The sequence below is a fragment of the Anomaloglossus baeobatrachus genome, chromosome 3 (assembly GCF_048569485.1).
Source record: "Anomaloglossus baeobatrachus isolate aAnoBae1 chromosome 3, aAnoBae1.hap1, whole genome shotgun sequence".
Taxonomy (NCBI): Eukaryota; Metazoa; Chordata; class Amphibia; order Anura; family Aromobatidae; genus Anomaloglossus; species Anomaloglossus baeobatrachus.
Window position 1 is genome coordinate 178,441,555 of NC_134355.1, and position 13,467 is coordinate 178,455,021.

Sequence of the window (13,467 nt, forward strand, 5' to 3'; positions counted from 1 at the left end):
AGGACCTCCATGTAATCGCTGACTGCAGAGAGAGGACCTCCATGTAATAACTGACTGCAGAGAGAGGACCTCCATGTAATCACTGACTGCAGAGAGAGGACCTCCATGTAATCACTGACTGCAGAGGGAGGACCTCCATGTAATCACTGACTGCAGAGGGAGGACCTCCATGTAATCGCTGACTGCAGAGAGAGGACCTCCATGTAATCGCTGACTGCAGAGAGAGGACCTCTATGTAATCACTGACTGCAGAGGGAGGACCTCCATGTAATCACTGACTGCAGAGGGAGGACCTCCATGTAATCACTGACTGCAGAGGGAGGACCTCCATGTAATCACTGACTGCAGAGAAAGGACCTCCATGTAATCACTGACTGCAGAGAGAGGACCTCTATGTAATCACTGACTGCAGAGGGAGGACCTCCATGTAATCACTGACTGCAGAGGGAGGACCTCCATGTAATAACTGACTGCAGAGAGAGGACCTCCATGTAATCACTGACTGCAGAGGGAGGACCTCCATGTAATCACTGACTGCAGAGGGAGGTCCTCCATATAATCACTGACTGCAGAGAGAGGACCTCCATGTAATCGCTGACTGCAGAGAGAGGACCTCCATGTAATCACTGACTGCAGAGGGAGGACCTCCATGTAATCGCTGACTGCAGAGAGAGGACTTCCATGTAATCACTGACTGCAGAGGGAGGACCTCCATGTAATCACTGACTGCAGAGGGAGGACCTCCATGTAGTCATATGGGGTAGGGTTCAGTTAGAACCGTTATTCTGGGCTGTCTCCCGGACACTGCTCCTCTCCCCTACATCTTGTGTATACACATCTATCACTCCTTGCTTTCTGCCGACGCTCCGTGTTCTCCCATGTTGAATATCCAATGAACTCTAGTCTATTCCATCCGCAAAAACCGGCCTAATTAGGCTGATCTCCATAACCAGCGAGCGCGGAGCCTGGAGCGTCCTGTACATTTGGGGCGCTCTGTACGTTGTCTCCGTCTCTGTTGTTTGGTGGGCTGGGACGGTGTAGTTCGCTTGGAGCGTGCCAACCAACATGGCGGACGAGGAACGTGAAGCAGCTAAGGAAAAGGTGAAGTCCCTCATTGTCATGTGGTAAAGTATGGCGGCTGTGGACGGAATACAGGAACACGTAACCGTGCCCTCGCAGAGCCGGGCGCACATAGCTGTGCAGACTGAAACCAGCAATGTACTGCTGAGTTACCGGCGCTGTCCTTGTCACAATGTGCCTTGTAGCCTCTTGTACAGGCAGTGCGCATGCCCATAGCCGTGCATCATGTCTGTATATGCCGCTACGGTAGTTCCACGTCTGTGCTCTTTGCCTCTCAGCATTGTGTCCGCCGGGGTTATGAAGGCTGGAGCCGATGGAACCTCCGTCTGTGACACAAATATCCAGTGTTCCCGATGCTGCTGAACGTTTCCAGACCTATTAACCCCTTCATCACCTGGCCATTTTTCGTTTTGTCCTTTCCTTACAAGAGCCATATCTTTTTTTATTTTTCTGTCATGATGGCTATACCAAATAGGTGTACTTTTTATTGTTTTATTTTTATTGCGGCAAAAGAGGGGATTTTAACTTTTCATTTTTTAAAAACTTTTTTTTTTTTACTTTTTGTTGTATTTACTAGTCCTCATAGGGGACTTGAGGCTGTGATCGTCCGATCGCTTATTCTGTGCAGCAGAAATACTGACTTCTGTGAATGTCGTCTGACATCTGGTATTCACAGGAAGTTGGTCATGACAGACACAAAGGTAACCAGCTGACCCCCGGCTGCCATGACAACCCATCGGTGCCCTGCAATCACATCACAGGGCCACTAATGGGAATGGGGAATGACACTCGCGCGCCCCCCGCCGATGTGTGTTAAATCCCGTTGTCTGAGATTGACAGTGGAATTTAACTGGTTAACCGCTCCATCTCCGATCCACCTGCGGCTGTCAGAGGCACATGTCGGCTGAGCAGATCGGGCTCGGCGTGTGAGCTCACATCAAAGGGAGGGACACAACATGATGTAAACATAAGTCAAAGGTTGTGAAGGGGTTAATTCTTCAGTATCTGGATTATTCTGGCATTGTATGAGTTCTCCATTAGGGGTGTATATACTGTAAGTCCATTGCATTACTTGGCTGCTGTCTTCATTTTATAAGTTGCTTGTTTTTTCCTTCTTAGTCTTTCAAGTTACTATGGATCATGGATGTGCAGAAGACGCCTTGTGCACGTGAATCTGTGCTCTTCGGATCTGTTGGTTCATTGGTCATTGGAGTTGGAAATTTTCTAGCAACAAGTAAGTGACATTAAAAAACAAAGACATTAATGAAAAGTGATGAGGGGGTATCCTGAGCAGGTCCTGTATTGCAGTATAGAGAACCGGTCCGCTTGATTTTGCACATTAACTCCTTACTGACATATGATGTACTAGTACATCACATGCCAGCCCCTGACCTTGATATGGGCCAAGCACTCATCTTTGCCAGCAGATAATGGTAGTAGTCTTCAGCCATCATCTGCCTCTAACATCGGCATTTAATGCGCATCGATAGACGAGCACATGATCACGTGGCGCCGATGGGTTGCCATGACACCTGGGGGCCTGCTGAAGACCCACGTACTTATTAGGACGGTTCTTCTGTGAAAACTAGTGTTTAGAGGAGACTGTGAATTTGGCTATACATAGCAGTGCTAGAGCAGTGTGCTTGTTACATCTAGTTTACAGAATGTCATTACCCCCTTGTCGCACAATCCCTCTACTAGTAATATTGTGACCATTGATAACACCTCTAAAGCCTCTCCGCTGGTTCCTTTTTTACCTCCTGCCAGAACCAACAAGGAGAGCCTAATAACGGATTTTCTCATCCCAAAATCCATGACGAAAAAAAGAAAAAACGCACTAGAGGAGTCCGAGCAGGACGCCGGCTCCAGCAAAAAAGAGATCAGGCTTATCTAAAACCAAATCCTGTAAAAACTATCAGCAATATCTTCAATCTCTCTAGTTATTGTCTAGATGCTTGGGAAGTCTCTGTACTGCATAAGGGTCTTTCCTTTTGTCCCTCTCAAAGATTGAAGGACTGACGTTTTTTTAGATGTGCAAAATTACATCAGAAAATTAACATTAAAAAGACATTTCCTTTTAAACGGTGACACTACGTCGGTTCCCAACACTGTTGCCTCCACTACACAAATAGATCCACCTTTTCTTCATGCCAATGTAAGGGTATGTGCGCACGTTGCTTTTTACCTGCTTTTTTGCTGCTTTTTCTTCTGCGCTGTTTAATGCCAAAATGGATGTGTTCTTCTATTCAAGCAAAGTCTATGGGAATTTGGGTTTCTTGTTCACACTATGTTGTTCAAAATGCTGCCTTTTTGTGGCAGAACTTTGGTCAAAAACTCAGCTTTTCAAAGAAGCAACATGTCAATTGTTTTTGCCATTTGGGTTTTGCACTGCAAAGCTGAGTTTTTGACCAAAGTTCTGCCACAAAAAGGCAGCATTTTGAACAACATAGTGTGAACAAGAAACCCAAATTCCCATAGACTTTGCTTGAATAGAAGAACACATCCATTTTGGCATTAAACAGCACAGAAGAAAAAGCAGGTAAAAAGCAGGTAAAAAGCAACGTGCGCACATACCCTAAGACCTAAATCTAGGTTTTACCCCACTGGCAGTAAAGGGCATCATGTCAAAACTTTCAGCGATTTGATTTTAGCAGATCTCAAGAAATTCATGAGCACTAATAAAACGTTACAACACAACTTTAGTAAAAAAGAGAGATTAGCACTTAAGAATTTGAAACATAATAGGGATATTGTTATTAGATCCGCCGACAAGGGTGGTGGCATAGTCGTCCAAGATAGGGACGACTATGTCAAGGAAGCACTAAGAATATTATCTGATCGCACCTACTACCATATAGTGGAATGGGTTGATTATGAACATGCTGTATCAGCATATAAAAACCTGATACAGAAGGCCATTGATAATAATTTATTTAATACATCTGAAAAAAAGTTCCTGCAGACTGAACATCATAATATAGCATTTTTTTATCATTTGCCTAAACTACATAAAAATTCCGACAATCCCCCAGGACGACCCATAATATCAGGTATCAATTCATTAACAGCCAACTTAGCGGCATATGTTGACCAACTATTGCAACCGCAAGTCTTGAAGCTCAGCAGTCATATCAGGGACTCCTCACATCTTATAAGCATTATTAAAGATATCCCTTGGAAACGCTCTTATCTTTTTGTCACTATAGATGTAGCTTCTTTATATTCCAATATTGATCATGATTTAGGTCTTTTCAGTTGTGCGCATTTCTTACAGAATGATGACAGAATCCCAGATGTGCAAAAAGATTTCCTCATTGAAGCCATGGGTTTCATATTGAGAAATAATTATTTTATTTTCTCTGAACACCTGTACCACCAGAGAATTGGTACAGCGATGGGGTCAAAGGCAGCTTGCTCCTACGCAAACCTCTTTATGGGGCTTTTTGAATACCTCCATATACAAAACGGGGATCACACCAAGGGCATAGTGGTCTACAAAAGATTCATTGATGACCTATTCCTTATATGGGACAATGAGCTCAGTGATATCAATTCCTTTTTGGGCTCTTTGAAAAATAACCTATGGGGCTTGGAGTTTGCACCTGTCTTTCATGAGAATGTGATCAATTTTTTGGACCTGACCATCTACCATCATGGTGGTAAAATATGCACTAAGACCTTTTTTAAGCAAGTCGATGCCAATAGTTATATCGACTTTGGCAGTGAGCATTACAACAAATGGTTGCAAAACATACCCCTAAACCAATACAAAAGGATAAGGAGGAATTGCACCTTGGGGTCAGATTTCAAAGCTCAGGTTGACACTCTTAAAAATCGTTTCCTTGAAAAGAAATATCCTAATCATCTACTAAAAAAAGCTTACAATACCACCATATTGCTTGAACAGGAGGATCTTCTCGCTTCGAGGAAATCCCTCTTACCAGGCAAAACACCAGATAACTGTGTCCAACCAGATAGCTCACTAGCCTTCAATTTCATCACCACCTTTAGTAGTGACAATTTTGATATCAAAAAAATTTTTTGCAGACATTGGAATATATTGTTGAATGACCCTATCCTTGGAAAGGTTTTACCTGCCCGTCCTGGAATCCCATTCAGGAGAGCCCCTACCATCAAAAACATCATAGCACCTAGTAGATTAAAAAAGGCACAGAGTACCAAAACCAATACTTTTCCATTGGGGTCCTTTAAATGCAACACTAGGAATTGCCTATGTTGTAAGAGTATCCACCATAACAGGACATCTTTCTGTTCATTCAGGGGAACTGAGGACTTTCCCATTAAGGACCATTTAACTTGCCAGTCTAATTTTGTTATCTATTTGATAGACTGTATCTGTGGTAAGCAATACGTTGGGAGGACTTGTCAGCCTCTACATTGCAGGTTAAATTCTCACAGACATAATGTCAAAATAGGCTTCATGCTGCATGGTTTGTCAAGGCATTGTGCCTTATTCCATGATAAAACAATGTCTTTTAAAATTACCCCTATTGAACAAATTCCATCAGATACGTTAAATAGAATGGAATTGTTGAGCAAAAAGGAAACGTACTGGATACATAAGCTTGGTACTCTAAAACCTCATGGCCTTAATGAACTTATGGATCTTTTTTATTAATTTTTATAAATTTCTTTTTATTATCTTTTTTTATAAATTATATATTTTTATTAATTGTTAAATAATCTTTTGATAATTACCATTGTTTTTAAGTATCAGCATGCAGCTCATTTTCATAGGTCAATATTTCATTTTTAACAGCATGTTTTATATAATAAAAATATATATAATCAGTATATTGTTTTATCCTTTCAGTTTCATATTTCATTTAATTAGCTTGCATATAAACTGCACTATGATTATAACTCCTAATCCTTATGTTCCAAACAGACTCTTTTTCAATATGTTTGTGTACATGGACATATGCATGTAGACTTGTTGGTATGTCCTTTCATCCGCAAATTGTCCCCCTTTTTAATGTACATGTGTTTTTCTCTGTTTGGTTTGTGCATATTTCTAATTGAGTATCGCGACCATAAGGCATATATATACGCATATATATTTTTCTCTCTCTATTGTTTTTTCTTTTGGGAGCGCACTCAGTCGCCTCTTATTTCCTTTTTGCATCATGCTTCTTTTCCTTTTTTCGCTAGCAAACAATCATTTGCATTGATTTATCTGTTATATATAGTTGTTTCAAATTGTTTTTTCTGATCTTTCAGATTTTTTCATCCAAATTTCTCACTCCGGCTATCTCCTTCATTCACGCATGCGCTTTTTACTTTTTCCCACGCTTTGTCCTTGCATCACCTCTGACAGTGGGTTCAGATAATAATGAGCGGTGCCTGCTCACGCATGCTCAGTACATTTTTTTTTCTCACGATCTGGCTTGAACTCTCTTCACCCCTGCCTCACATATCTTCTATCGCAGCGACTCTGCTTCTCTAAATACACTTTGCCTTACACTTCCAATAAAACAAAAAAATTTTTTCTTTTTGGTCTTTTATTGGTCATTATTCTTTATAATAGTTGGATGAGAACACGAATATTAAATTTTTCCTATACACATTTTCTATATACTAGTCCATATGAATTCTTTAATTTTTTAGTCCTTCAGCATTATTTTATACACGCTTTATCCCCATGGTTTTTATATATTTTTATATATACACATTTTATATATACACGTTATATATACGCAAAAAAAATTTTTTTCGTATAGGTATATGCATATGATCAAATAGATATATATCTTTTATATCATTTTATTTGCATATTCATTTACATTTATTCACAGCGAAAAAATTTTTTTATATACACATATATATTTTTATCTTCATTCTTCACGATTGCTCACATCAATCTTCCAGTGTCACTGTTTTTTTTTCTTCGTCCTGATTACATCAAACTTGTTTATATATCCAGCACTTCAGCAAGTGCAACTGGTTACACCCTATCTCCAATCACAACCATAAACTTTTTTTTCTCTCCCCCCCCCCCCTCCTTTTTTTCCTCTTTTTTTTTCTTTCTCCATTTCCTCTCATTTTTTTCTCTGAAAGCTCCACGTGGCAATGAGTCACTGGTTCTCTGACGTCATTCCTGATGACGTGGTTACTCATTTTTTTCAATGCTTTATATCTCACGCCGTGCAGCAGCACATGTCATGCTGTTCTTTTCTTGTACTGTCTTGTCCTGATGAAGAAGGCGGTCATGCCTTCGAAACGCGTTGACTTGTGCCAATAAAGGAAAGGATTTTATTTTATCCATCGGAATCGTGGTTTTCTAGCGCAGCATTTAACCCGGTTTTCTCTCAGCCATCCTGTTATCAACAGTGGAGACAGGTAGGCCCAACTCCTTGGAAAGGGTTTTGTCCCCCTTGCCAGCCTTGTGACCCTCCACAATCTTGTCTCTGATGGCCTTGGAATACCCCTTTGTCTTTCCCATGTTGACCATGTATGAGTGCTGTTCACAAGTTTGGGGAGGGTCTTAATTAGTCAGAAAAGGCTGGAAAAAGAGATAATTAATCCAAACATGTGAAGCTCATTGTTCTTTGTGCCTGAAATACTTCTTAATACTTTAGGGGAACCAAACAGAATTCTGGTGGTTTGAGGGGTTGAATAATAAATGACCCTCTGAATAAACTTTTCACAATTTTTAAAAAAAATAAAACAAACAAATAACATTCTTTTTTGCTGCAGTGCATTTCACACTTCCAGGCTGATCTACAGTCCAAATGTTACAATGACAAGTTAATTCCAAATGTGTAAACCTGCTAAATCTGCAGGGGGTTGAATACTACTTGTAGGCACTGTAATTTGTTGGAATTGGAGCTGTGATTTCAAAAGCTGCAGTGTCTTGTTTTTGCAGAATTCAATGCACATTTTGCATTCAAACAGCTGGTGAAATAAATATTGAACATGTCACCAACTGTCTAAGTAAATATATTTCTAAAGGTGCTATTGACATGAATTTCTCCCCAGATGTTGGTAACAACCCATCTAATCAATCCACACAGGCAAAGAATCAAACAATACATACATTTAGTAATGTGTAATAATGTGAAATGACAGGGAAAAAGAAATTGAACCCGCTTACTAAAATGTATTTAATACTTCGTAGAAAAGCCTTTCTATGAAGAAATTAGTCGCATGCATTGTTCAGGTGTGATTTTGGTCCACTCTTCCACACAAACACTCTTCAAATCTTGAAGGTTCTGTGGCCTCCTTCAATGAACTCTGACTTTTAGTTTTTTACATCAATTTTCTGTTGGATTCAGGTCAGGGGATTGGTTTCAGAGAAAGAAAATCAAGCTGCTAGAATGGCCCAGCCAATTAAATTTCCTTGGTTGTGTGTTTGGGATCATTGTCTTGGTAAAATGAAACGATGGTGGACATTTTCATCATTTTAGTAGATAGCAACAAATTTTTTATCAATGTCTTTGTACATTTGTCCATTTATTCTTCCTTTAAATATATGAAGTCTGAAATAGGTGCAGCCTCAAATCATGTTTCCTCCTTCAAACTTCACGGTAGGTGTGATGATTTTGGGGTTATATGCAGTGCCTTTTGGCATCCAAATATGGTGTGTATTATGGCATCCAAAGAATTCAATTTGGGTTTCATCTGACCAGACTGTATTATTCTTCCAGCATCTTACAGACTTCTCTAAATGTTGTTGAGCAAATGTTTAAGTGCGGAGTCTTGTGTGATGAGTTATGCGTGCTTGGAGGCCACGGAGGTTGAATGCATTGCTTATTCTTTCCTATGAAACAATTGTACTTCCTTATCCGTAGCACTTTCTGTAGCTCTCCACAAGTGATTCTTGGCTCTTGGACAACTCTTCTGATAATTCTTTTCTCTACTCTGTCTGAAATCTTGCAGGGAGCATCTGGTAGTTGCCAGTTTAAGGTGAGATTATGTTCTATTTTTAGACTTTGGCCACAGCCAACACAGGAACCATCGGTAGTCTAGAAATTCTTCTGTTACCAATGTTTAACAACAATAAGGTTGCAAAGGTTTTGACACAGCTCACTGGTTTTACCCATCATGAGCTGTTTCTTGTTTGGTACCTTGGTAATAAGACACCTTTTTTATAGGATATTAGTTGAACCAGCTGATATTTTTTTTTTTCCACTAAGTGGCAGGATTGCTTTCTAATTAGTGATAGGTTTAAGCTGGTGTCATGACTTTCCATGGCTCTTTGCACTTCTCTTCTTGTGTTCAATACTTTTTCCTTGTCTTTTTTAATTATTATACATAACTTATGGTTAAAAATGCTGGCAGAAACAGCGCAAACAGTGTCTTATCCTAAAACACTGCCAGCAAAGGTGCTGTAAGGGTAAACTCACCTGGAGTGGTTATGAGTCACAACCACTGTAATGGCATAAATAAGACTGCAGCAGAACCCACGTCGAGATGCAGTTCAAATTTAGAGAGAGAGAGGGGTTAGTAGACAGCGCTGCCGTAGAAAAGAGGATCTTTGTAGAAGGCATGATTATATTTACGCGTTTCAAAGCCTTATGGCTTGTTCCTCATTTCTCCTGAGGAAGTCATAAGGCTTTGAAACGCGTAAATATAATCATTCCTTCTACAAAGATCCTCTTTTACAGTAGCACGGTCTATTAACCCTTTTCTCTCCAAATTTACACTGTAACTTAATTTAATTTATGGACATTATGATTTCTTTGCTTGTGTGGATTGGATAGGTTGTTACCGACATCTGCTGAGAAATTCATGTTAATAGCACCTTAGAAATATATTTACTTAGAAAATTGGTGGTGTTCCAGGGCTGTGGAGTCGGAGCTCATTTTGGTGGAGTTGGTATAAAATACTCCGACTCCTAAAATATATAATAAATTGGGGACAGTAGTGCAATGCAGCATGTGCTGAATATTTTACTAAATAACATTTAGTATAATGCTTATATTTAAGTGAAAAATATATTGTAGCACAATGTGAACATTAGACATTTAATTATTTTTATGATACAATAATCAAGATATTTGGATAGAACATAAAATATATTTATTGGAATACAACTTTAGAACACAAACTAATAAATTGTAAATATGTAATACAATATGAAATATATATATATAATATATACACAAGATATATATGTAATTACTGTATAGTACATAGTATATTACATTTACAATTTATTACAGTTTGTGTTCTAAAGTTGTATTCCAATAAATATATTTTAGGTTCTATCCAAATATGTTGATTATTGTATCATAAAAATGATTAAATGTCTGATGTTCACATACACATGTTCATGTATTACAATACATTTTTCACCTAACTATAAGCAATATATGTCGGAGTTGGTGCAAGAGAAATTGAGGAGTCGGAGTCGAAGGTTTGGTTTACTGACTCCACAGCCCTGTGGTGTTCAATACTTATTTCAGCTATATGAAAACAAAATGTGCATTGACTTCTGCACAGACAAATGACACTGCAGATTTTGAAATTACAGCTCAGATTCTACCTATGCAGATAAGTTGTTGAGATTTCATTTACTTAGATACAGATTTTTAAAATGCAAGTATATGCAGAAAGTTTGCAAATAGGTAACAAGTGAGTATACCCTCAGGCTATGTGCCCACGATTTGGACAATAAGCAGTAAATTGACATGATGCTCTTCAGCAATAAACGGACGCAAGTCAGTTTACACTGCGGGCAAAACAAGCACTGTGGGCAGCAGATTTCTAGAAATCCCATCCATTTGTGCTTGTACTGTAAATCGCAGTGTTTTGAATGCAGCAATAACACGCTGCGTCCAAAACGCTGTGAACCCTGATCGTGGGCATGCAGCCTCATCTGACACTTTTTTTTTTTTATTTATTATTTTTATTTTTTTTATTAAGTATGGATGCTTTTTAAAATAAAAACAAAGAAAAGCAGAGGCTTATTCACTTGTCGGCAGTCCAGTGAATACATCACAGGCTTATTTTGGAGGTCTGTTCAAGTTGAAAGCCACAGTACTGCTGAAGCATGTGACAAACACATCATCAGAGAATCATTCGATGATGTGCTCCACTAGCTACCTGACCGCTGCAGCCAATCACAAACTTCAGCAGTCCTGTGAGCCACATATCCAGAGCATTCCTTAGTTTTCTATCATAAAAGCATTCATTCCTTTAAAAAAGAAAATATGCCAGACAACCCCTTTCACATTTTTTCCTTCCTCCTTACAGGCAGAGTTAAACGTTCTTGTGACTTAGCAGCTGGTGGGTTCATTCTTAGTACATTGGGCTCTTGGTAAGTTTTTATTTTCCTTCCTTCTATATTGGCTGAAATGTTAGCAGAGATGCATGTATTATTGTGTGGGAGGTGCAGCTTCAAAACTACTGCCACAACCTTGTAAAGGGACTCTTTCTACCAGGTTCTTGATCACCCATCTGAGAGCAGCATGTAGAGACAGAGACTCTGATTCCAGCGATGTGTCACTTAGGCCTGTTTTACACATCCGGCATTTCTCCTGATGCCGGATCCGGCACGCATGCAGTACAGTACATTCATTTACAGTGGAAGCGCACACCATGCGGTTGTGTGCGTCATGCACAACCGCATTTGTCTGCATGGTGTCACGCTTCTACTGTAAATTAATGTACTGTATGCGTGCTGGATCCGGCATCAGGCGAAATACTGGATGTGTAAAACAGGCCTTACTGAGCTGTTTGCTGTCAGTTTGATAATCAATATTGTCTCTGTTGCAGATCTGGCAGCACACAAAGTACTTCTCTAATGATAATTACTGCTGATTAAACAGTGATTTTATAAAAACTACCCCAAGCAGCTTAGTAAGTGACAACGTTGGAATCAGGATCTTTGCCCCATGTTATGCTGCTCTCAGACTAGGTGACAAAAACCCAGTGACAGATTCCATTTTATAGCTTTTTGTGGAATTAAAATCAAGGTATTATATTCACATTATAATATGCTGAACAGCTATTTGGGGTGTAAATACCAGTTTAATTATTTTTCTGTTTTATTGTAGGTTATACTGTAGATACAATTATGCAAAACTGAGGATTCAGCAAAGAATAGTACAAGAAGGTATTAAAAATAAGGTGATATATGAAGGCAGCAATATTGATCCAGCCGTTAGAGACAGCCGCAAAAGTAGCTCATAACCCAAAAATCATAATCATGGACTGGAGGAGCTCAAGGCTGTTTAACAAGTGGCATGGTGAATTCACCTACTTGTATAGCTAATCTTACAACGTGATGGGAATAGAGAAGCAGTGTAAGAATGCCCTTTACACCATCAAATCAATCTCCGCTTTGTTGGATTCGACATCAAGCTACTTTTTATACTAGTATACACTGGAAACTTGTTGGCAAGTTTTCTGAATGTTATATCAATTTATTGAAATTGTTATTTTAATGTCCTATGGGAATAATAAATCATGTTTTCTGTGTATGTTGCAAACACACTTATATTTGTGTGTTTTTGCTTATTGTATTTTGTTCAAGTCGACAGCACAATATAATCAGATGTCAAGATGTAAGAAAGAAACACTGTGTAAAGGATTATACATTTGTAAGGGAATTCTGAGGTAAACAAGTTAATAAAAAGATGGAAATATTGGGTTCATGGATGGTGTCCAAATAGATTGTGATAGAGCTCGATCTCCAGATCTCCCCCCTATTAATTGTATAGAAGGGAGAAAAAAAATGGGGAGTTATGTCACCAATCCTGCCGTCCCTTTTAATTGATACTTATAAAAAAAAATGTAATGTCGCATTCCTTGTGTCAAGCCACTTATGACCAATAGACAATGCCAGAAGCGTCTTACCTTGGCCAAGGAGAACAAGAACTGGACTGTTGCTCAGTGGTGTTTTCAGATGAAAATAAATTTTACATTTAATTTAGAAATCGCGGTGCCAGAGTCTGGAGGAAGCGTAGAGGCCACAATCCAAGCTGCTTGAGGTCTAGTGTGAAGTGTCCACAATCAGTGATGGTTTCGGGAGCCATGTCATCTGCTGGTGTAGGTCCACTGTGTTTTATCAACAAAGTCAGCGCAGCCGTCTACCAGGAAATTATGAGCACTTCATGCTTCCCTCTGCCGACAAGCTTTTTGGAGATGAAAATTTTCTAGCAGTACTTGGCACCTATTCACACAGCCAAAAGTTCCTATACCTTGTGTAATAACCACAGTATCACTGTGCTTGATTGGCAAACAAACTCGCCTGACCTAAACCCCATAGAGAATCTATGGGGTATTGTCAAGAGGAAGATGAGACACCAGACCCAACAATGCAGATAAGCTGGAGGCTGCTATCAAAGCAACCTGGGCTTCCATAACACCTCAGCAGTGCCACAGGCTGATCACCTCCATGCTTCATCCAAAAGGAGCCCC

General features: G+C 39.4%; 1 protein-coding gene across 1 annotated transcript; it reads left to right on the top strand.

Moving 5' to 3' along the window:
• Window positions 1-766: 766 nt before the first annotated feature.
• COX20 (cytochrome c oxidase assembly factor COX20) lies at window positions 767-12,540 on the top strand. The gene is made up of 4 exons (XM_075339597.1): window positions 767-1,101; window positions 2,200-2,314; window positions 11,299-11,362; window positions 12,102-12,540. The coding sequence occupies exons 1-4, from the start codon at window positions 1,066-1,068 to the stop codon at window positions 12,235-12,237; spliced, it is 351 nt and encodes a 116-aa protein (XP_075195712.1). The 5' UTR covers window positions 767-1,065; the 3' UTR covers window positions 12,238-12,540.
• The last annotated feature ends 927 nt before the right edge of the window (window positions 12,541-13,467 follow it).

Bases quoted from the DNA above. Each gene is read 5' to 3' on its own strand.
- COX20 (XM_075339597.1), top strand. From the start codon at position 1,066: ATGGCGGACGAGGAACGTGAAGCAGCTAAGGAAAAG. The intron at 1,102-2,199 runs GTGAAGTCCCTC...TTTCCTTCTTAG, and splicing joins GTGAAGCAGCTAAGGAAAAG to TCTTTCAAGTTACTATGGAT. The intron at 2,315-11,298 runs GTAAGTGACATT...TCCTCCTTACAG, and splicing joins TGGAAATTTTCTAGCAACAA to GCAGAGTTAAACGTTCTTGT.